Source organism: Morone saxatilis, unplaced genomic scaffold (assembly GCF_004916995.1).
Source record: "Morone saxatilis isolate NCDOM2014 unplaced genomic scaffold, NCSU_SB_2.0 Contig2, whole genome shotgun sequence".
NCBI lineage: Eukaryota > Metazoa > Chordata > Actinopteri > Moronidae > Morone > Morone saxatilis.
This window is the reverse complement of record NW_023339762.1, coordinates 4011744-4033203: the sequence shown is the minus strand read 5'-3', so window position 1 is coordinate 4033203 and position 21460 is coordinate 4011744. Positions and strand designations below refer to the sequence as shown.

Here is a 21460-nt window from a genome sequence, read left to right as displayed (position 1 = left end):
ACACATACACACACACAAAAACACCCGTGCAACAGCGTGACAAGATCACCATTTCATTAAATGGCTGCCAGCACACTTGAGCAGGGGAGTGAGACAGTCCAGAGTATCCAGAGACAGACAGAGCATAACCTGTGTTTCTGTGTGACAGTTTCTGCTGACAGTGCAGAAAGAGGTAGAATCAGACCTGTGTGCCACAGGTCACATTTCTGATAACATACTGAAAGTTGAAAGTAAAACAAAACACTCGATGTGTCCCAAATCCAATAATTACTATGTACTAATTTGAACCAGGTTCTGAGTATGTTGTGTGTACACACTGGAAAAGTGACAAAATAAAGTATACTCACAACAATATGCAAACTGAAAACCCCTTGAAATGAAATGGAAGGGCTGCTCATGGCTGGGGAAAGAAATAAAACTAAACTGTGAATAGTGATGAAACAGATCAAGAAAAACCCAGAAAACCAAAAATAACCACTACATTTTTGAAAAAAACATTGGCAATGGTATTCTTAAAGGAACAGTTCAACATTTTGGTAAATATGCTTATTCGCTTTCTTGCCAGAAGTTAGATGAGAATATCAGTGCCTCTCATGCCTGTCTGTTTAATATGTAGCTGGAGCCAGCAGTTGGTTAGCTTAGCTTAGCATAAAGACTGAAAATGGGCAAACAACTAGCCTGCTTCTGTCCGAAGGTAACGAAATCTACTTATCAGCATCTGTAAAGCTCATTAAGTAACCTTGTTAAACCTTGTTCTTTAATCCATACCTTGTAGTTAATGGCACTATTTTTGTGAAGTCTGTAATCACCGTTGGGTTGCTAGGCAACCAGCTGAGACTTTGCCAGTCACTACTCCTGGCAAAGAAATAGTCATGCACATCACCCACATATTCTGTGTTTTTGCACTTTAGTTATATATACAGATTACACACACAAGATACAACACCCTAGGAGCTTTATATGCACTGACAGGCTAGTGATCTCCTTTTGTTTCCAGTGTTTCTGCTATGCTAAGCTAACCGACTGCTGGCTGTAGGTTGATATTAACCATACAGACAGAGAGTGGTATCAGTCTTTCCATCTAATTATCCGAAAGAAATAAAATAATAAAATAATTATGAACTAGTCCTTCAAGTTGCAGTTTGATTGACGTCTAAGAGCGCAGCTATTCATTTCCTGTTACTATAAAATGTATGTACATATCTTGTACACTAACTGCAAAACACAATATAAAGTTTAGTATGTAGTTTATACTGTAAAGAGTCACTATGTACTGTAGCATGGAATTACAATATGAAAATGTATACACTTTTTCTGTATGGTTGTCTTATAGCTACCTAAAGATAATTTTAAAACTTCAGACGTCACTCATCCCAATAAATATGTTGGGTAAAATGATAAATGTTATATAAAAATGTTTCCCCCATTTGTAAAGCACTGAATGAAACTACTCTGTGTTATAGCAACCTAAGGGTTAGTAAGTGTTTTAATACTCTGTCCACCCCATTTAGACTGCTGTAAATAGCAGAAAACCCTTTAGTTGAACACAATACAGTTAGTTCAACAGCAGCACAAACTGCAGCCTCCAAAATGGCCATAAAGTTGAATGAACACCTATTTCAAAGAAAGTGAACATTATAACCCTCGCATCAGCAGAATTTATTGCACGGCTGTTGTATCAGGCTGCATTGGTTGTAGCTAGGTGTGCCTAAGAAACTGGCAACTGAGTGTGTGAGTGAATAAATATATATGAAGCAGTGTGTGGGTTTTTGCTTTTTCATGATTTCTTGGAAGCTTATACCACCCTCAATCAGTAATGCCTGAGTAAATAAAATATTCAGTGGGGCACTAGGCTGCTTTTCCAATGTGGGCCTGTCGCTCTCCATGGTGCTGAAAAATACAGTCTGAGAAGCAGGCTGCTGGTGGTGATATTCCCTTCAAAATAAAACCCATTGGCAGTTTTTATCTGAAATCAGTGCATTATATGGTGAGTGTCTGTCAGAGTGAGGTACACACTTTACTCAGAGAAAAACACAACATTTTTGTCAGATATGCAGAGGTTATCCTCCAATCATTTTTAATATGAACCTGTCACACTTGAAAAAAAAAAAAAGACTTCTAGATCAAGTGTGTAAAGGCCTCAACCCCAGGCTTACAGTTGTGAGGAGAATCCGCTTCACAACTCACATGCCAAAACGATTTCACTGATTCTGCCTGGAGGCCAACAGGAAGCACTCTCAAATCATATGGGCCTGTAACCCAGGCCAGCCACGAGGCAGCCGCACGGGAAGGGTTAACGCGGAGAGATCAAAGCTGCGGAAACATCACAGAGGCACAGCGATTTGATCACGCGCCAACCCCCAGGCTGAATTCATAATTGTCTCTTTAACAAATGCGCGCGTCTGTTCTCTATTTCTAGGTTAAAAACCATCTGTCTCTTAGGGTCTGTGTTTCATTCTAAGGATACGGCAGCAGGAGACACTTCAAAATCTGCAAATTCTGCTTGTTTGTTTGAAATCTCTTTTTTATGTCTTTCAAAAAATTAGATCACTATTTGTACCTAACTTCACTAGTTCCAGAGAAGTCAAAGTCTTTAGATTACCTAAGGCTACTATGGCTACTATGCAGTAATATAGATTGTTTCATGTGCACCTATATTATTGCGTAGCAGCCTTGTTTACTACTTAACACCTCAAACTATTGATTTGTGAAGCACAGCAGTAAGTAAGAGAAAGCATGGAGCAAGAGGGCTGGTGAAGGAGTTGAAATTGGTTATTTTATGAATTATTAATTTGTTGTTTCACCATGTCAGCACTTGCATGTCGGAGGAGTGTCTGTGTTTGTGTATGTGGGAGAAATGGGGAGGGAGAGTGAGATTAGACAACACAGGGTCAAGTTTCACACAGTTTTGTCAGGTCATTTGTGCCAGTAGAGGTTTCAGTTGTGGCGATTTTACTTCTTCATTTCTTATCCATCCATCTCGCTTCATTACTACAGCTAAGAAATGTGTAATTACAACAACAATGAACAGATTATGAATAATATTAAGAAGTTGTAGGACAATTAGCAGTGTGGGAAGGGGAGGCTGAACGTTATGTTAAGTTTATTTAGTTTACACCCTCCCCTTGACTTATACTGCCATTCCCCCAGTATCTGAAAACAATTTAATAGTACTGTTCAAGGTTATTATAGTAAACTAAAACTAGGTGTGAAAAATAATTTTATTTAACTGAAATAAAAATAAAAACTAGAACTGGGAAAAAACGAAAACAAACTGAAACAATCACCTTTTTTTTCTCCAAATTTACAGGAAATGTGTTCAGTTTGCTCATATTATAATTACAAAAAAAAACTAAAACTAACAATGAAATGAATACAAACTAAACCAAAATCAAACATTTTTAAACAAGTACAACTAAACTGAAAAGAGCAAACCCACTCTGGAAACTGACTGAAACTAAACTGAATTGAAAACAAAAATAAAAACAAAATACAAATAAAAACTAATGATACAATACAATTCACCATTAATGACTAAAAGAGGCATTTAACCTTAATATGTTGATGGAATAACCATGTCTTTCTTCAATTAATCAGTTAAATCAACAAAAAAATAGAAAACTGAGGTGAGAAAAAATGATCCTCCCCTGCTCTCCCAAAAGGAAAGTTAGAGTAGCCTCAGCAAAAAATACGTAACCCTTCTTAACCCTCCTCCCCCGCGATTCATTTTCATGCAGCCCCTAATAATTATGAGTTTTAGAAAGGTTGCAGCACTGTGCCATCCCAAGTGCTTCCAGGGCAAACTCCCTCATTAGTATGTCCAGTCAGTGTTGTATCAGTAGTGGTGCAGGGCAGACTTCCAAGATAGATATTTAGAGTTTTCATGTTTCAGACAGCACCGCTAATCCTCACTACAAACATCAAACCACTCTCCTTACATAAGCTAAAGCCTGCAGTGGGGTTGTTGTTGTTGGTCGAGGAGGTGCGTATTAGCAATGGCCCTGTAAAAAAAACACCAAAGCAGAATGCAAGCGACACTTGAACACTGAATACTTTCTTTGCTGCACAATTGGAGCGCGTCTGTGGGAAGAAAGACGACAAATGTTGAGGAGGCGGATTTTCTCTGACTCCACCATTTATGGGTGGTGTGTCACTTTTTTCTAAAGTGATGTGTGGGTATAATGTGCGATGCTTTAAGGAGAAAGAAAGAAGTATATCTCGTGCACCACACGTTAGTGTATGTCCTTGAATGCCAGTGGGTTATATTTTGTATCACTTGCTATGAAGTGCATCCAGAAAAATAAAAACAGTTTGCCAGGATAACCCATAAGATCAGGTAACCCAGAAACATCCGCTGGGGAGAAAAGCAACAACTACTCAGGCAAAAGGAGAGACAGATGGTAACTGAAGACATGTAGACAAGACAACTGACAGGCACACAGACAGGCAGGATGAACAGCTAGACAGACACATAGCAGATATACACTGGACAGGCATGCATACAAACAAGCTGAACTATGGTTAAATCACTGAACACTAAAAGCAAGGGAAGTCAGTTCAAAACTAAACCTCTGCCTGTGTAAATCACTGTGTGGGACCGTTATCCGTTTAAGAGATTTTGCTTAGGCCCTTTTTCTGTCTGAGTCTTTCAGATTTCCATTTGAGGATTATTTATCCACTAAACATTTCATAAAAAAGACCCATGACCACATGCTGTTGCCTGAACATTTAAAAATGTCCACACTTGTTTGACGTTTTGTGACTGCTGTTTTTTGTGTTGATGAGCTCACTGTATATAATAGTTTAGTGTAATTTAACACAAGTCACTTGTCCAAATACAAATTGGTAGTCTTCACTTACGCCTTTTAAGATGGAAAATAACCTAAAATAAGGTGGCATCTAGTGGCTAGTAAGAACACCTACAGTCCCTTCAGAAACAAATGGGTTGGTTGATCTATTAGATGTTTGCCTTCTGAGACAGTACTGTATTTGAAATGTAACTGCAATTTGTATTCATCACGATCCACTCACTGCTCTGAACCAACAGAATAGACCTTTTTCACAGCAGCCATTTTGAAATAATAGGGTAAACACAGGTGTTATCAATATTACTAATTAAGGTTCAGTTCCATTTAGTGTAGCAGAGCCTTTCTAGTATCCCAACATGCACAACAGCAGCACCCTGACTCTGTTTGACCTGAATGGAACTGAACCTTAATTAGTATCATTGGTAAATTGGTGTTTACCCTACTATTTCCTGTCAAAATGCTGCTGTTAAAGAGAATGCATACTGTATCTACTAACAACAAGTATTGAGGATTGATCTAAAGGTAACCTGCATTGTTTACGTCCACATTTGCTTCTACATTGCTTGGCACGGTATCTAGACCAAATGGCATCAAAGTGCTGGCAGGAATGTGTATTTAGTCACTGAGCATGTATCTGTATGAGATTCAATACAAATCACGGACCTGCTCACAAAAATACTGCATCACAGTACAGCTAGTACTAAAAAACTCTACGGTACCTTTAATGTTTACACGTAAATTAAAATGCTAATGTGAATCAGTAAAGAGCATCAGAAAACAGACAGGCGCAATAGACCTTTTTCACAGCAGCCATTTTGACATGAAATAGTAGGGTAAATACAGGTTTTAAAATGAAATCATCATTAGTAAATGGCTGCTGTGAAAAAGGTCTATTAAAGAAAAGACATATTGTATCTACTAAGAACAAGTGTATCAAGTATTGAGGATGGACCTTAAGGTAACCTGCATTGTTTACATCTACATTTGCATTGCCTTTCGTTGGCAAATGTCTACATTACTTGGCGCGTTATCCCCACCAAATGTAGATCACTGGAAAGGCATAAAACTTCTGGCAGGAAAGTGTATTGTGTCACTGCTGCTACTGCATGTGCACAAGATACAAAACAAATCAGGGACCCACTCACAAAAATAGTGCACCACAGTGCAGCTAGTACTTAAATACTCTATGGTACCTTTAATGTTCACACAATTAAAATGATAATATGAACAGGTCAGTGAAGAAGAGCATAAAAAATTTCAAAAGCAACAGACCTTTTTCACAGTAGCCATTTTGATACAGAATTAGTTGGGTAAACACAGGTGTTACCAATGTTACCATGAATTAAGGCTACGTTACATTCAAGTCAGGTTGCTGCTGTTATGAATGCTGGCTCAGTGTAAAGGCTCTGCTACACTAAATGTAACATGGTCTTAATTAGTATCATTGGTAACATGTTTTATCTGTACTTGTGCTGTTTTTTGTTTTTTTGTTTTCCTTGTTTGTGCCCCTGACTGCAAATCAAGTTTCCCAATCGGGATAATAAAGATAACTGAACTGAACTGAATCTGTGTTTACCCTACTATTTCATGTCAAAATGGCTGCTGTGAAAAAAGGTATATTACACTGATGGCCTTGTAGTCAAATTAGACCAAGCAGCATGGCTGCTAAGAAAATATCAGGCAAATAAAAGAAGTCAGAAAGACCAGTGAAATATAAGGAATCAGAAACATTTATGGGAACAAAAAAAAATCTAATAAACCAAACAAAGAAGAAATGTGGAAAGGACCTATCAACATCCATATTTTAAATCCACGATGGAGACCTTCACTTTCAGTTTAAGATTGCGAAACAGGGCAACCTCAGCAACTGAGCGACTTCAGTCTCCTATCCATACCAGGCAAAGTGCTTAACAGGATCATCTTGAACAGAATAAATGAATTAGTCAGCATTCAGACAGGAGCGTCACAGAGCTGTACTGTACTGGCCAAATTACAACATTTGACAGCATGGATAAAGAAACTCTTTGGACTATTCTTCTATTGTGTTATCAGAATCAGAATTATGTTTATATCAGTCAAGTGCAAATTAGTCCATAGAGGGCAACTCACATATGCTGTTGAAGAGAGGACTGGGGTCAAGGATACCAGCTGTCCCCTTTTCTATTCTTGCAGACAATTGACAACACTAAAAGATTTACACAGAACACAAAAATTTGGACATAACTGTCCCATTCATATCAACAGATGTATGAGAAGACCAGAAGGGTTGCACCTCACTTTTAGGATATACTAGCCTCAACAGCCACAATGCAAAGTGGAACAGCATTAGAAATGTCAAGAAACCACAATTGCAAGTTTAAATTACTCAATACATGTCTTGAAAGAATTCTTGGCTAATAATATTCCTGTACAAGGATAAAAAGACAACAGGGATAGGTTGGTCACCTCAGCAAGATGGCCTGGATAGTCTGGATAGTTCTTGTTAGCGACCTACGTCCCAGGACCAAAGGGACCTACTGTCATGTTAAAGACACTTCAGCAGCACTCATGTATGCTGACAGAGCAACTTGAACTGAGGCCTGTTTGTGTCCTCTGAGACTCTGACCTCATGTGTCTTGGTCTTGTCTAAAATAAATTTGTCTTCAATGTCATAAGTATGACACAGTTGTGATATATAGCACAGAGTGTGTTGGAAAGCTGCTTAAAGGACCAGTATGTAGGATTCAGTGGCATATAGTGGTGTAGTTGCAGATAGCAACTCCATCGCTTCACCCTCCCCTTACAAGTGCAAAGAATAAACTTTGATGGACGCAAAAAAATAAACAAAAAATACACAAACAGACCTAGTTAGAGCCAGTGTTTGGTTTGTTCGTTCTGGGCTACCATAGAAACACGCTGGTTGAACATGGCGGACTCCGTAGAAGAGGACCTGCTCCCTCTGTATATAAAAATGGCTCATTCTAAGGTAACGAAAACACAACTATTCTTATTTTCAGGTGATCATAGGCTAATGAAAACGTAGTTATGCATATTACATTCCATAGCTGTGTGGCCCAGAGAAACATGTCTTAGTTACAGCATGATAGAAAACAGAGTGGTGCTGTTAGCTGAAGAGCTTCCTCCCACATGCTCAAATAGGCTGCAAATACAGCCATCAGGAGCTCATGTCTTACCATTACATGACTCAAACCAAGCAGGTTTTTTGACTTAATTTGGCTCACCGATCATATCTCACTCTAGATAATAATTTATGAAGTTGCTGGTTGTATTTAAACATGAGAAGTGAATTTATTATGTCAGCTTACATAACATGGTCCGAGCTTGAATAATTACTGCACTGATAGCAGCCTTTAGCAAGCTAGCAAGATATGTTAATGTGGGACAATTATAATGTTGTTGTAGCGCATTTGCCAACAGCTGGGGGACAGGAGAGAGGTTCCAGGACGCTGCTGAGATGTCACGAGATGTCCTCCTCCTTAATGTGCATTGGTATGAATGCTGTCACACTTGTCTTATCTTTTCAGTGTTTGGTAGAGTCTTCATTTAGGGTGGGAGAAGGGATAACGGAAAGAGTTTATGTGGGTTTGACTCTGGTGTATTAGCTTGTCAGACACCACAACCACTACTGCTGTAATGTTCAGTTGTTGCCACTGTTGTACACAGTGACAGTTGTAATCTCTGCCTCTCCCTTTGTGACTCACTTCATTTCTCACTAAAATGATTACCAAAGCTGTCTTTTCATTTTTCTACTTCACTCCCTCTCTCTTTCTCTGTGTGCGCTTGGTAATCAGTCAGCTTAGCTCTTCATCTCAGTAAACACCATTAGCCCGGAAGGCCAAGACAGCCAATCACGGCGCAGCAGAGCCGGCTGGGTAGCCAATAGCAGCGAGGAACACTGAGTCCCTCGTGACACGCTGACCTGCTGCATGTCGGTGAGCGTTGCTATGGAAACCCTACTGTACAGAGAGGCTCTGAGGAAAGGCAGTGAAGCGAGGGAGGAGAGAGAGGTGGGAGGAGAGAGGAGAGGAGAGGAGAGGAGAGGAGAATGTTGGCAAACAGAGAAGAACGAAAAAGCCAAACAGCAATGATAAGATAGAGGAGGAGTGTTTCCTAGAAATGTGGCATCAGGTGTAGTTGGAGGGGAGAGTGGGACTGGCAGTCAGTTTAGACCTGACTGTGGGAAATGTAGCTGGCTCCAAAGTGCACTGCGTGTTCCAAAAGTATGTAGGCAGCAGAGCATGTTTGAATGTTTGACTCCTTACTTTTATTGTTTTGGACATGATAGAAGATAGACTGTCAGCTTTAATCTGAGAGTGACCTGCGTTTGGCCATATCAGATGATTACTTAAAGAACTATGACTTTTCTGTGGTAAAGTTTATTTCTGCGTGCCAAATTTGCACATTCAACAATTTTGTCATTTTGATTTAACAATCAAATAGTCTTAATATTAGGGCAGTGTATTGGCAAGAATGTGGTGATACAATATGTATCAAAGTACAGGGGTTATGATTCAATACATAATATATCGCAATACTGTAAGCAAGGCGATATATCGCAATGTTTTTCAATCTAGTGTTGGGAAAACTGTGATAGTAACACACCACCATATGCATAAAATCTGCGTTTGTTATGCAACCAGAACAGTGGGCATCTACATTGGTATTTATCACAGTCCCTGCAACATCCAATATCTACTGCCCTCAGTTTACATTTATAGCACTGCTATCCGGCGGTTTGGGGTTCAAACACAAAAAACAATACAGTGTCACAAAAGAAATTATCGCAAAATTATATATTTCTATATTTTCTTACACCCCTACTTAATATATAGTCTGCATAATATGAGCCCACCTATATCCCTTATTTGGCAAGAAGACCTTGGTCTGGAGTTACTGTACTTTTAATGCCAGTAGACAATGAAGATCCATTAAATCAACAAAACTACATCTGACAAGTGAGTTTTATTTCTAGGTGGTACTAATTTTCTTTATTAAAGCCAAATTAAGCAAACAGTTTCTCAGGGATTTACTGTAATTCAAAGTAAAGGCAATATATTTCTGTTAAATTATGACAGAGTTCAGTGTAACTATAAAACTGTATTGATAACATGACTGTCACAGCCCTTTAAGGACAAATGTGCAGCATGGGATGGCAGCAAAATACTTCATTACAGTAACTCTTAAACGACTGAACAACCAACATATAATTCACATAATTACACTTTAGCAAATGACATTGCCAAATCAGTGTTACTACTAAAAAATGAACAACTTTAAACTTGATGGCCAAGAGCACAACTCTGAATGAATGCTAATGGTGCCCTCTGTCCGCTGAATGTGTAAATGTTAGGCAATAGTGTGCTAACTTTATGAGGTGATAGAACATCATAGTGTCTGTCAGATTGGGTCTCAGTTACTCTTTCTCCTTGTGGGCAGAAAATCAATTACTAGAGTAATTAATTGCTCTTTTGATTCAAAGTAGCAATAAAGGTACAACAGGTCCAATCTGAAGTGTACTCTTTCTAATTAATATAGCAACTAGAGTTGTTCTAATACCAATACCAGTGTCAGAAATTCCTCTAAAACTGCCTAAAATAAGGTATTGCGTATCGGTGAGGACACGTGTTTCCCCCGATACCACGTAATGTATTAGCCCCGAGAAGGGACCCTGCTACGTCCCAGCAGTTTCCTGTTCGCAGTTTTTTCCCCTAAGGATAGTGAAGTTATGGCCCGCCCACCCTGACCTGACTCTGACAAAGGGTTTAACCTGAACCAAGCCATACAACAATGATAGCAATCGTAGAGGCTTAGTAGTATAGGATTGTTCAAGAAAAGAAAAAATTTAATGCACATCTATTGCATTGGTACTCCGTATTGGCAAATATGCAAAGTTCAGGAATCTGAATCAGTATCAGGAAGGAGAAAATAGTATCAGAACATAGATCTCCATGCTATACAACGCTTTACCTCAACTTTTAGCTGTTTGAATTTGTTTGAACTGCACCATTAGCCCCTTGACAGCTATATGGTTTGTCTTTTACCTGATCTTTGTGAATGCCTGACTTTTAAATAACATAGAACGAAGATAACTGATAGGGACAGTGTGAAAAGAGACTGAATTAACGTAGCTAAAGATAACCCAGGGAGGGAAATGTGCCATGTGAAAATCACTAGAAAGAGACATGTTTGAGCAAGTCAGCCATAGCGAGGTAAGCTTCGTCCTGGCAATACATGAAACAGATCATCAATGCAGAAAATACATCCCCCCTTTGGACACTTATTTTTTAGCTTAATCAGTTACTCTCTAATAAAAAAAATGTTGTAAGGATATATATATATATATATATACTATTATATATATGCAGAGATGTCTCCTTATAGATTTATATGAAAGGACAAATGCATGCTGTTATAATAAGGACACTGTGTACTGTTAGAGCAAGATAAACACTCATAACTAGGCCAATCTCTGCTGCATTTACAGTATGTGGGTTCAAATACTTCAGAGCTACAGTGTCTCTCGAACACGTCCCTCTCTGGGAGGTTTTCTTATCACTTTTTTTTTTTCTGTCCATTTTTGTCTCCCTTTCTTTCTGTAATGATCTCACTCGTCCCCTGATTAGAGCCTATCTCTTATAGCAATCATGATAATCATCCAACCATCTTTCTATTATCTGTTCATAATTTAACTGATCCATTCACCCATCAATCTGTACATCTGTCCGTCCATCTATCCCTCCCTCTGTCCGTTCACCCCATCTGTCTAGTTATCTATCAAACCGACTTCTTCTCCTTTGTCCTGATTCAACCCCTCAAACCAGTCTGGTCTGAGGATTTTATCGGGCTGCTCGGGACTCTGTGTGTGTGTGTGTGTGTGTGTGTGTGTGTGTGTGGTCCTGCTAGTTGTAGAGTTATGTAACAAAGCTTTAACTGCATGTATGCTACTGTCAGCTCTGTTGCTCAACTCACGCCACCAGATTGTGTGTGTGTGTGTGTGCATTTTTGCACGCACAATGTGTATGCTCGGGTGTGTGTATCTATTTTAGGCCGGAATCCATATGGTGTGTGACTGAACTGAGCCCTGGTCTAAGAGACTCATTGATTTCAATTTCAGGGCAAATCTGATGCTAATTCAAAAGATATTCTATAAATTAAAGGTCTTTTGGAATATGTTTACATGTGCAAAGAGGCTTACATTTTATCTTGTAAATCATAAAGCATAAGTCACGGATATATTACATGCATCAAATTGATGAAGAAAGATTCAGGGATCACAGTCGTATTGCAGTTGCATCTTTCTGGTAAATTCCACCAGAAGATACTGTACTTATTCTAAGCTGTATCTTTTTACCATGCTAGCGGCAGGGCTCTAGTGATGTTGGTCAGGTGGATTGTCAGGCAATCTACCAACTTAAACTAAAATATCTCAACAGCTAGTGGTTAGATTGGTTCAAGCCTAATGACTTTTCCAACACAGCCACCATCAGGTTCACGTTTGTGGTTTTGAGTGAAATGTTAAGATGAATTGCCATAAAATTTAGAACAGATATTCATGTTCCCCAGAAGATGAACTGTTGTAACTTTTATATAGCGCCACCATCAGGTCAAAATTTGAATTTACTTAATATTTTATGACCAATACCTGCAAAAGGAATGCCATTCCCATCAGCTTAAGCTGTACTACGTGTGTAGGTCTAATTACAATTAAACATGCTAAGACGGTTAACATGGTAAACATTATACCAGCTTAGCATCAGCATGTAAGCATGCTGACTTTAGCAGGTAGCCACACTAATGGCTGTAGACTCGTATTTTCTAGATAAGGAATAACTAAAAACACAACTAATTACATCTCATTTGTAGTGAAAGAATATTTGAAAATTAGCCATCTACACTGCCGAAGAAGTGTGAATCTTTTGTTCTGTGGTGTATTTGGATTAATTACAAGAGTAATTAAACTGGCATGGTACATATAAGTGGGAGAATCAAGGGTGAAAACATATTTCAGCGTGGATTTTATTTTTACAACATTGTAATCTGTTTTCTAAAACACTTTGTTTCCTTGGGACTTGGTAGCTGTTGTCCTCTTTTGTCCCTATAACCTTTTTTTCATCCCTTAAGAATGCATGGCCTGAATTGAAGGCCTCCAAACACAGTGTGTGCTCATGTAGTTGAAGTGAGGCCTGAAGGTTGTGAGGAAAGAGAAGATGAGGAGGGGAAAAAAAGAGAAAGGAAGAGTCAGATGTAGAAGATTAGAGTAGAGTTTGAGAATCCTTGTCAAAGCCTGACCTGATGCAACCCCCTGCCCCCTGAGTGTGTGCATGTGGCAAGGCAGAAGATAGGTTGACCCGAGAAGACCTCTAGACGAACTCCTCCTATTGCACATCCATCACGTCTGTAACTGTCATTGACCTGTCAATCATTCTCCATTATTAAGTCATTTTCATACAGGACAGTTGTCACTCACTCTCAAATCCTCACACATCCTCACATACACAGTCTCAAACCAACCCACAATGCATCTGCCCGTGTGTTTCTCCTCCCCCTCTTACCTCCATCTGAGTACGTCTCTGTTCCGTAACCATCCTGCAGCCCGTTGTTCCACGTCCCTTCATACTTCCCGCTCGTCCCCGTGCTTTCCCGCAGGCCGTAGCGCCCCTTAAAGCCGTGCGTCCACTCGCCTTTGTACACCCAGCGGCCTTTATTCTCGACGCCCACGCCATGTCTCTTGCCCTGAGCCCAGGTGCCCTGGTAGGTGTTCCCACTGGGCCAAGTGTAGACGCCCAGCAGCTCGAAGCCATGGGCCCAGGACCCGCAGTACTCGCCCTGGCCCTTGGGTCCCGTGCAGATCCCGTGGCCGTGCGCCTTGCCCTCCTCCCACCCTCCGCAGTATGACCCCCCATCGTCAAAGTTGAACCTGCCGCCAGTGGACATGCATGAAACAGGTCTTGGCAATTCCCCTGAAGCCTCGACAAAAAGAAAAAGAAAAGAAAAAGAAAACGAAGGGAGGAAAAAGAAGGACAGGTTGGTGCTAGAACCAATCCATGGAGCTGAGTTTGGAGGTCGGTGAGGTCAGGGGTGAGGAGGAGGAGAGAGTGGGAGGGAGAGGGAGAGAACTCCCACACAAATCAAACAACGCCACCCCTCGTTTTCAGCTAGTTTGGAGAAGAGGAAGGAGAAACGAGGTGAACAAGAAGACTTGGCCCCTCACAGGGGTGTCAGGGGTCTCCCGGTGTGGTGGGGAAGGGTGACGCTGTTCACACCATCCTCTTGGTGAGCTCTTTGTAGCATCGGCTAGCACTTTCCAGCTCCTCTGTGGCAGATGCGGGTGAGAGAGGAGGAGAGTGGGCCCAGAGCTGCCATTATCCTCTCTCAGCAGGAGTTTAAAGCATCAGGCAGCTTCACCGGTCCTGCCATCGGCCTGCCTACACAGTCTACGACACACGCACAACTCTTCCTCCTACTCCTCTTCTGCTTTCCGCTCAGTCGCCTCCTACCTGATGATGCCTCCACCTCTCTGGGGTTAAGAGCTGAGAAGCCTCCCCGGTGGCAGCCCTTCAAACCTCCAAGCCTCCAGCATAGAAGCCACCCTTAGGCTCCCTGATCAGCACCGCGGCCCAAACTGGAGCTGTGACATGTTGTGTGATGGAGAAAAAAAATAAGAAAAAGACTCTCCTCCGCAGAAACAGTTTTTTCTTCGAGCCACCTCCTGATGATCAGACAGAAAAAAGACCATTTAAAGTCAGACTCAAAATCTTTAGCTCACTTCAGGCTTCAACATCCTCTTCTCAGCCTTCACACACACACACTGTGCCTGGTCGCACAGCGAGGCGACACACACATGCATAGAGAGTGTGAGAGACAGAAAAATGGGGAAACACATAAGGTTATCTGCTTGGCTGCCTTCTTTTTTTGTCTGTCCTGTCTTGCTGGAGAACAGCAATGCAGTCTGCTGCCTTATGCAGGCACACACTATATGCAGGCACACACACTCTTTCTGACAGCAAGTGCGCACACACACAGACAACAAAAATAAACAACTGAATTGATTAATTACTCCTCCTCTATTCCCTCTCTCCCTCTCTCTCTCTCTCTCAGTCTGTCTGTAGGTCTTTAATCCACTGCGTCCATAAGTGGTTTATCCTCTGCGTGGGTTGCCTTCAGTTGCCTGCTTGATGAAATAACATCCATCTATATGATCCTGTTATGGTGTGTTGTGTCCTCTTCAGCATCTCCTGCTTGTCTCCATGTTTCCCTACGGAGCACCGACTGACGCACAGCCTGCCTTCCTGCCTGCTGTCTTGGTCTTACAATCTCCTCTCCTCCTCTCCTATGGCTGGATCTCAGTGTCTCTCTCCCTCTCTCTCCTGATCTGTGTGTGTGTATGTCTCTCTCAGAAAATCTGCTCATTAGAGAGGACTGTTCCAATGCAGCCCCCCCCCTCCCCGCTCAATAGCACGCTCCAGCTCTTAAAGAGACACACACACTCCACAAGCTTCTCTCGTCCTCCCTCACCTGTAGCTTGTATCATGCACTCACCCTTTGTCTTTTCTTACAGCATCTTGTCTCAGTCTCAGTTGGTTGGCTTGATCTAAGAGTCTAAAGATGACTGCAGTGGTAGCATTACGCATTTCCAGTCAGCAGACAGGTGAACCTTAAAGGAACAGCTCAACATTTTGCCAAATACGTCTATTTGGTTTCTTGTGGAGAGTTAGATGAGAAGATTGATACCACTCTGTTAACCTGACTGTGCCTGATGATTTGTTACAAAGACCCATATGGGAAGTCGTCATTGGAAACTGCTGGTTAAGGGCAGACACTTTGAAAAAAATACTTGGCAGCTGATTGGATGAACCATCTGTCTATCACCGTCTATCACAGGTAAATTTCAACCAATCATATCAATAAACCATATAACAAAGTCAAACTCTTACCGCAGCCAAAGAGCGAAAACATCTTTTCCATCAAGTTGTCGTTTTTTGTTCTTCTTTCAATGAAGAAATACTCTCTGTTAGCAGCATATATGTTAACCAGGCATCAGTACTTCCTCAAAAGATGCTGATTGGTCCGGTACCACATAGTTTGGCCAAAAAACGCAAATATTTAAGCCTGGCAAGATGCATTCTCATGAATCCAACTGCCTTGGAAGGTTAACTAGCTGTTTCCCGCTGCGACTAAGTCTAAGTCTTTCTGCTAAGCTAAACTCATCGACACTCATTGTCAATTATTAGCTCATTTTATGATACTATTAATTTCTTCTGGTCACAGTCTATAATAGACAATGCAACAACAGTTCTTCTGCACTTGAGACCAAACTAATTCTGAAAAAAATCTGATACTGCCTTGTAATGCATCACATTTACTCCAATCACAGTAATCGTAGTAGTAGTGTAACGATTTTGAATTGATTAAAACCAAAGCACATCTGTTCTGTCAGCAGATGGATTACTAAAAAACAAAGGTGAAACATGTTGTTGTAGACAGAAGCTATGTAGCCATGCAGAGTTTTTTTATGGTGAAAGCACTGAAAAATTACAGACATATTTACAGAGCAGTCTCCTTGTTAAACTGCATAGTCTACAAAGCTCATTGTCTTTATGAGAACACTTTTTTTCAGTAGGGGTGAGTAGTTCCACTTAAAAACTACAAGAAACCAGGCCATTGTTTCTGTACAGAAAAGATTAAGGGCAAACAGTGTGTCATATTTGCTACTGACTGCATGTGCAAAATTCTGCAGCACTATTCCATCTGTTAATCCCAATTTTCCAGATGACAACTCCATATAGTCTGACAGATTAATCCCTGTGAAATAAAAAGCTTTCTATAATCAGATATTTTTACTTGTCATATTGCAAATACATTTATTCAATCCAAGATAAAATTAAATAATGTGAGATTATACAGGTGTCGGTTCCCTAATGGATATTTAATGCTAAAGATATTTTCAGAGAAGAAAGAGGGATGTTTGTTAATGACGGCCTATATGCAGTGCTTACTCTCTGAGGAAGAAACAGCACACAGACCTCCTATTGATTAGCTGATATGGACACTAACAGAAATATGATGCTTCAGGGAAACCCACACGTCAGTGTAAAATGGATTTTATTTACTTTACAATATTTAGTTTCAGCTGTGATTGGATTGCAATACCGCTGCAATGCAACACTGAAGCTTTTTTCTTTTCAATTGATAGTCCTTTTGAGGGTTGCACTGCGTTTTAGCTGCAGATGTCTGCACAAAGGGGCACACTATGTATGTATTAAGAAAAGTAGATACCATGTTTCCAGATGATGCCCCAGTAGTTCTAATGTAAGCTGCTAACTGGGTGGACATGTCGGGAAGGTTTTCACATTTTGAGCCAATAGAGCATGTGCAATAGAGTCCTTCCTGCTGGCTGCCTACTCACATGAATGATTTTGTTTGGTTTAATTCATTAAAAATCAAACGCAACTTCTTCCAATGAGAACAAAACCCCACAGCTTGGAGGATTAATGTCACATGTCACATGTCTGCATGGTCTGCATCTTCACAACTAAAACGATTGGTTAAACTTGCGGCAATGTGCGGTGATAAGACAAAATTGCAAGGTTGTGCAGAATTCCCGGGAACTGTTGCAATTGCGGCATTGCAACTTCCTGGAGGTACAGATTGAAGCAGCAGAGGGGGCTGTGTGTTGTTTAAGGTAGGGGTGAGACAATGAACAGATTAATGCTTTTCAAGGCTGATCAGATGCCAAATACAACGGTTTGTGACAGTCACAGACAGGATTTTACAACTCTCATGTTTCATCGTAAAGGTTGCAAGGTAAACAGTAGAAATACGTTCATGTAATATGTCCATGTTATAAGGTAATCCTCCAGGAATATGTGCTTGCATGTATTGTGTTGCAGCAAAAGTTGACTGGTTCAACTTTTTTGTATAGTTTGTGTTGGCGCCCCCGCTGTAAAGACGGACCGGCTCTATTCAGATGAGTGAGAGGGCTGTACTTTTCTCACAGGGCTAAAGTTGGTCTGCATGAGGAATTACAGCCCACTGGGAGCTGCGCAGGCGGTGGAGATAACGGTGTGACTTTTATTTCATCTTTTCTTTTTCAGTTTTAAGTGTTGGCAGAGACAATAGCAGTACTTTTTTATTTGGATTCAGCTATGACTAACCATGAGAAATATGTATTTATTTGTTTGATTTTTCTCTTTTGTTTACTTGCCGGCATTGTGTTAGTTGGGTTTTTGAGTAGCACTTTTCTGCGCTGAGTCATCCATAGTGGATTTATTGCAAGTGCCTTGCTCAAGGACATCTCAGCGGTGTTTGAGGGAGGAGGAGTGCATCACTTGACCGATCCTTATATCTCAGTGTGGGCAGAACAGAAACACCAGGTGATACAAATGTTACTAAAATTATTTCAAACATAAGTTTGTCATTTCTGCTGCTGGAGGTCTCTTACATCAAAACTATAAAAGATGTAGTTTGATGACGTTATGAATTAGTGTGGGATCATGGGAGTTGTTGTCGTCATTGTTAAACAATCACCATGGCTGAAGAAAATCTGTCTGACATGACTCAGGCAGAAATAATGTTCACGGTTGAGGTAATGTATTAAAGTTTTATTTACGTTCCCGACTTCCTTCCTTGCTCTCTGACGTCCTCTCATCCTTCCTTCTCAGAACACAAAGTCCCTTCCTCTCTTACACTATCCTCCTTTTCCTGTTCAGCTCCTCCCTACAGCTGTCCTGTTGCTGTTGTTGTTCTTGTCCTTCTGTCTGCCAGTGTCTGGGAGAGCTAAGGCAATTCCAACCCAGATTACAGTAATAAAATCACTGTGAGGCTAAGGGATTAAAGCTTAGGCCTCTAAACACACTGGTAGTAGAGAAAGAGAGAGAGACAGGGAAGGAAGTGGGGGAAGAAGACAGAGAGAAGGTGAGCAGGTGAATGAGAAGGAGGGTGGGGGGAGACATGGTTAGTGTGATTTCCTGACCACGACAAAGGGATTAGGATTTAGAGAAGTTAGTAACGCAAGTATCTGCGCTCACGAATCCATGACAACATCTGAATTTCAATTAGAGCTAAGAAGACACAATTCTGAATAATGGTTACTGTGTCATTATGTTGCAGATCAGTGAAATTATATGTATGAGACGATGTATAGGTCTCAATTCATAGTTTTAGTAGGTTGTCAAATAAAACATATAGCATTTGAGACAGCTATTTAGTCAGCAGCTGTAAGTCATTTCAGTGAAGTTATGTTTCCATTAAATCAGTGATTCAGAATATATTTGAGAGGATGTAACAAGATTACATAACTAATCTAGCTGCAGTAACTTTACTAGCATTTCAGTGCTGTGTCCCATCTAAAATAGTAGTTGTGTCTCTCATTTTTTGTCTCCTAATCCATGTGTATGGTGGCGTTCTTGATTGCGGTTGACCAGCAACATCCCTGCTCTGTTTAGTTTATATTTTGGGTAATGAAACATGGTGCCAATATTGCACCGGTTCTTGTACGACTGGTATCTACCAGACAGCTTCGGTACCAGAGCTCTCTATTAAAATATTTACCAAGGCAAAAGAGGCATCACCGCACTTGCCATCATTAGATAACTCTCTCTACATGGCTCTGACAGTAGGTGGCTTACTGCTAGCTAGTAGCTACCTTAAACACAGTTAAAATGCAGAGCTAAACAGTCTATAGTAATTAACTTATGATAGACATGATGTTTTACTAATATGTGTAAAAATCATGGCATGGTGAATTATGGCCTATATGACACCTCATACACCCAGAGCAGAAAAGTGTTCTAACGAGTGCCTCTCGATTTGATTAGAAAATTAAGTTAAAGAAAATGTACAGCAACTGCTCTATCTGAGATCAAATCTTCTTTTTCTCTTCTCTGTCAGGCAGCCTTACCCAGCAGCTCACTGTGTTTGCTCACCATCTGGTCTGTCTGTACAGCATGTCACATCTCCAAGCAATCAATAAGGGCACTCCTCTGGATAGTCAGTAATTACCTAAGTGTGCTTGGAATCGTGTACTTTAGGATCAAAAACACTGAAGAATAATGAAAGATCGGCTTGCAAGTCTTAATAACATATAGTATATTGTGGTTTCCATCCAATGGTCAAAAAGGGAACTTTATGTTGGGTCACCAGTTTTGTCCACTTGGACATCCACATCCATGATATCCTGGCAGCCAAAAGTGACTCAATTCTTCTAAATAGACTTTATTAATACCAAGTCTGATGGTATGTTCTTTCATATAATGTTTTATATATATATGAAGTTAAGAAAAAGCTAGAAATCTCAATCCCTGCCTAAATCTGACATACCATATGCTACAAGTTTCTCTCTCACACACACACACTCACGACAGACGTATCTCTGACGATTACACGCTGCGTGCCCCCACGTCAGCAGTGCACCCAAAAAAATCTCTTTAGTTATTTATAAAATCTTTTTTTGTCCCGGAGTTAAAATAAAAAAGGGGGTCGCAGGAAAAAGGGAGAAGAGGGGCTGAGAAGGAGGGAGAAGTGAACGAGAGGGAGGCAGGCTCATTCTCATCCATCTCTCCCTCTCCTCTATTATTCATCAGCCTTTTCTCATCCCTCGTTCAGCATGCTGATGGAGGATAAAATAGGTCACAGAGGGATAGGCTGGTGCTCGCACAGTGACTGATGTCTTCCCTCACACATCGTGCACTCATCCCCTCCTCCTTCCCTGCATCCCTCGCTCCTCCTCCTCTTCGTTTTCTTCCCAGCCGTCGTTGTCTTGTCATCCCATCTTTCTCACCTGCTCTCCCTCTCTACCTTCTCCTCTCTCCGACACCCCGACCCTCCATCCCCTCACATCCCTCTAATGTTTTGATGCTTCCTGAATACTCATCGTTCATCATCATCATCAGCTCACCTTCTTCACATTCTCTTGCTTGTTGTAGAGGAGTAAAACTCAGACAAAGGAAATGTGTTGCTGCGAGCTATCTGCAGGGGGCACACCAAACCATCATATCTATGAAGGAGTTGTGTTTCTATAGGGAGAACGAAGGGCCCAGTAATCAGAAGTGATAGGGACAGAGGCAACCAGTGAAAAGCAGGAAAGTTAAGAAATACCACGTTTTTATTTTAACCAGTACTTTTGTTTACTCTCTGCAGTCTGCTTTTTGTGGGCCTTTATTCACAACATATTTTTAGTGGAAAAGTTTCATAACTCCCACATCTATGTTAATTTGTTCAATTTTAAAGAACTACATTGTTGGTTTTGCTTGCACATTCAATCAATATTTGCAAATTGTTAAAACGGTCTAGGTCAGGGGTCAGCAACCTCTTCTATCAAAAGAGACAACAAATCTGTCTGGAGCCACAGAATTTATTTAAGCCTTATAATGCTAATTTACCACCGCAGATCAAGTAAACAATTAAGGTTTACTTTATTTAGAGCTTCCCATTCCCCGCTATATACTGCCCACCTGTGGCACTCCTACAGAAAAAGCAACATGCAGACTGTGAAGTGATGTTGCCATGAAACTGCTTCCTAAACTTCCATCATCCCCCATCATGCTGCAGTGCCAGCCAAATGTTTGTTAATGTCGCTGTGCCTACCTGCTCTGCCGTGATACAGAATCTTATGTACAAATATACTGTATGTGCAGGCTGTATGCATTTTTATG

At 40.7% G+C, this 21460-nt stretch overlaps 1 protein-coding gene across 1 annotated transcript in view; it reads right to left on the bottom strand.

The window, feature by feature from the left end:
* Positions 1-14581, bottom strand: part of jph3 (junctophilin 3) — a 45337-nt gene extending 30756 nt beyond the window's left edge. Inside the window, exon 1 of the mRNA XM_035664636.1 lies at positions 13361-14581. Coding sequence (XP_035520529.1) covers positions 13361-13742 — 382 coding nt within the window. The 5' untranslated portion in view covers positions 13743-14581. The remainder of the gene's footprint in view (positions 1-13360) is intronic.
* Between the last annotated feature and the right edge of the window lie 6879 nt (positions 14582-21460).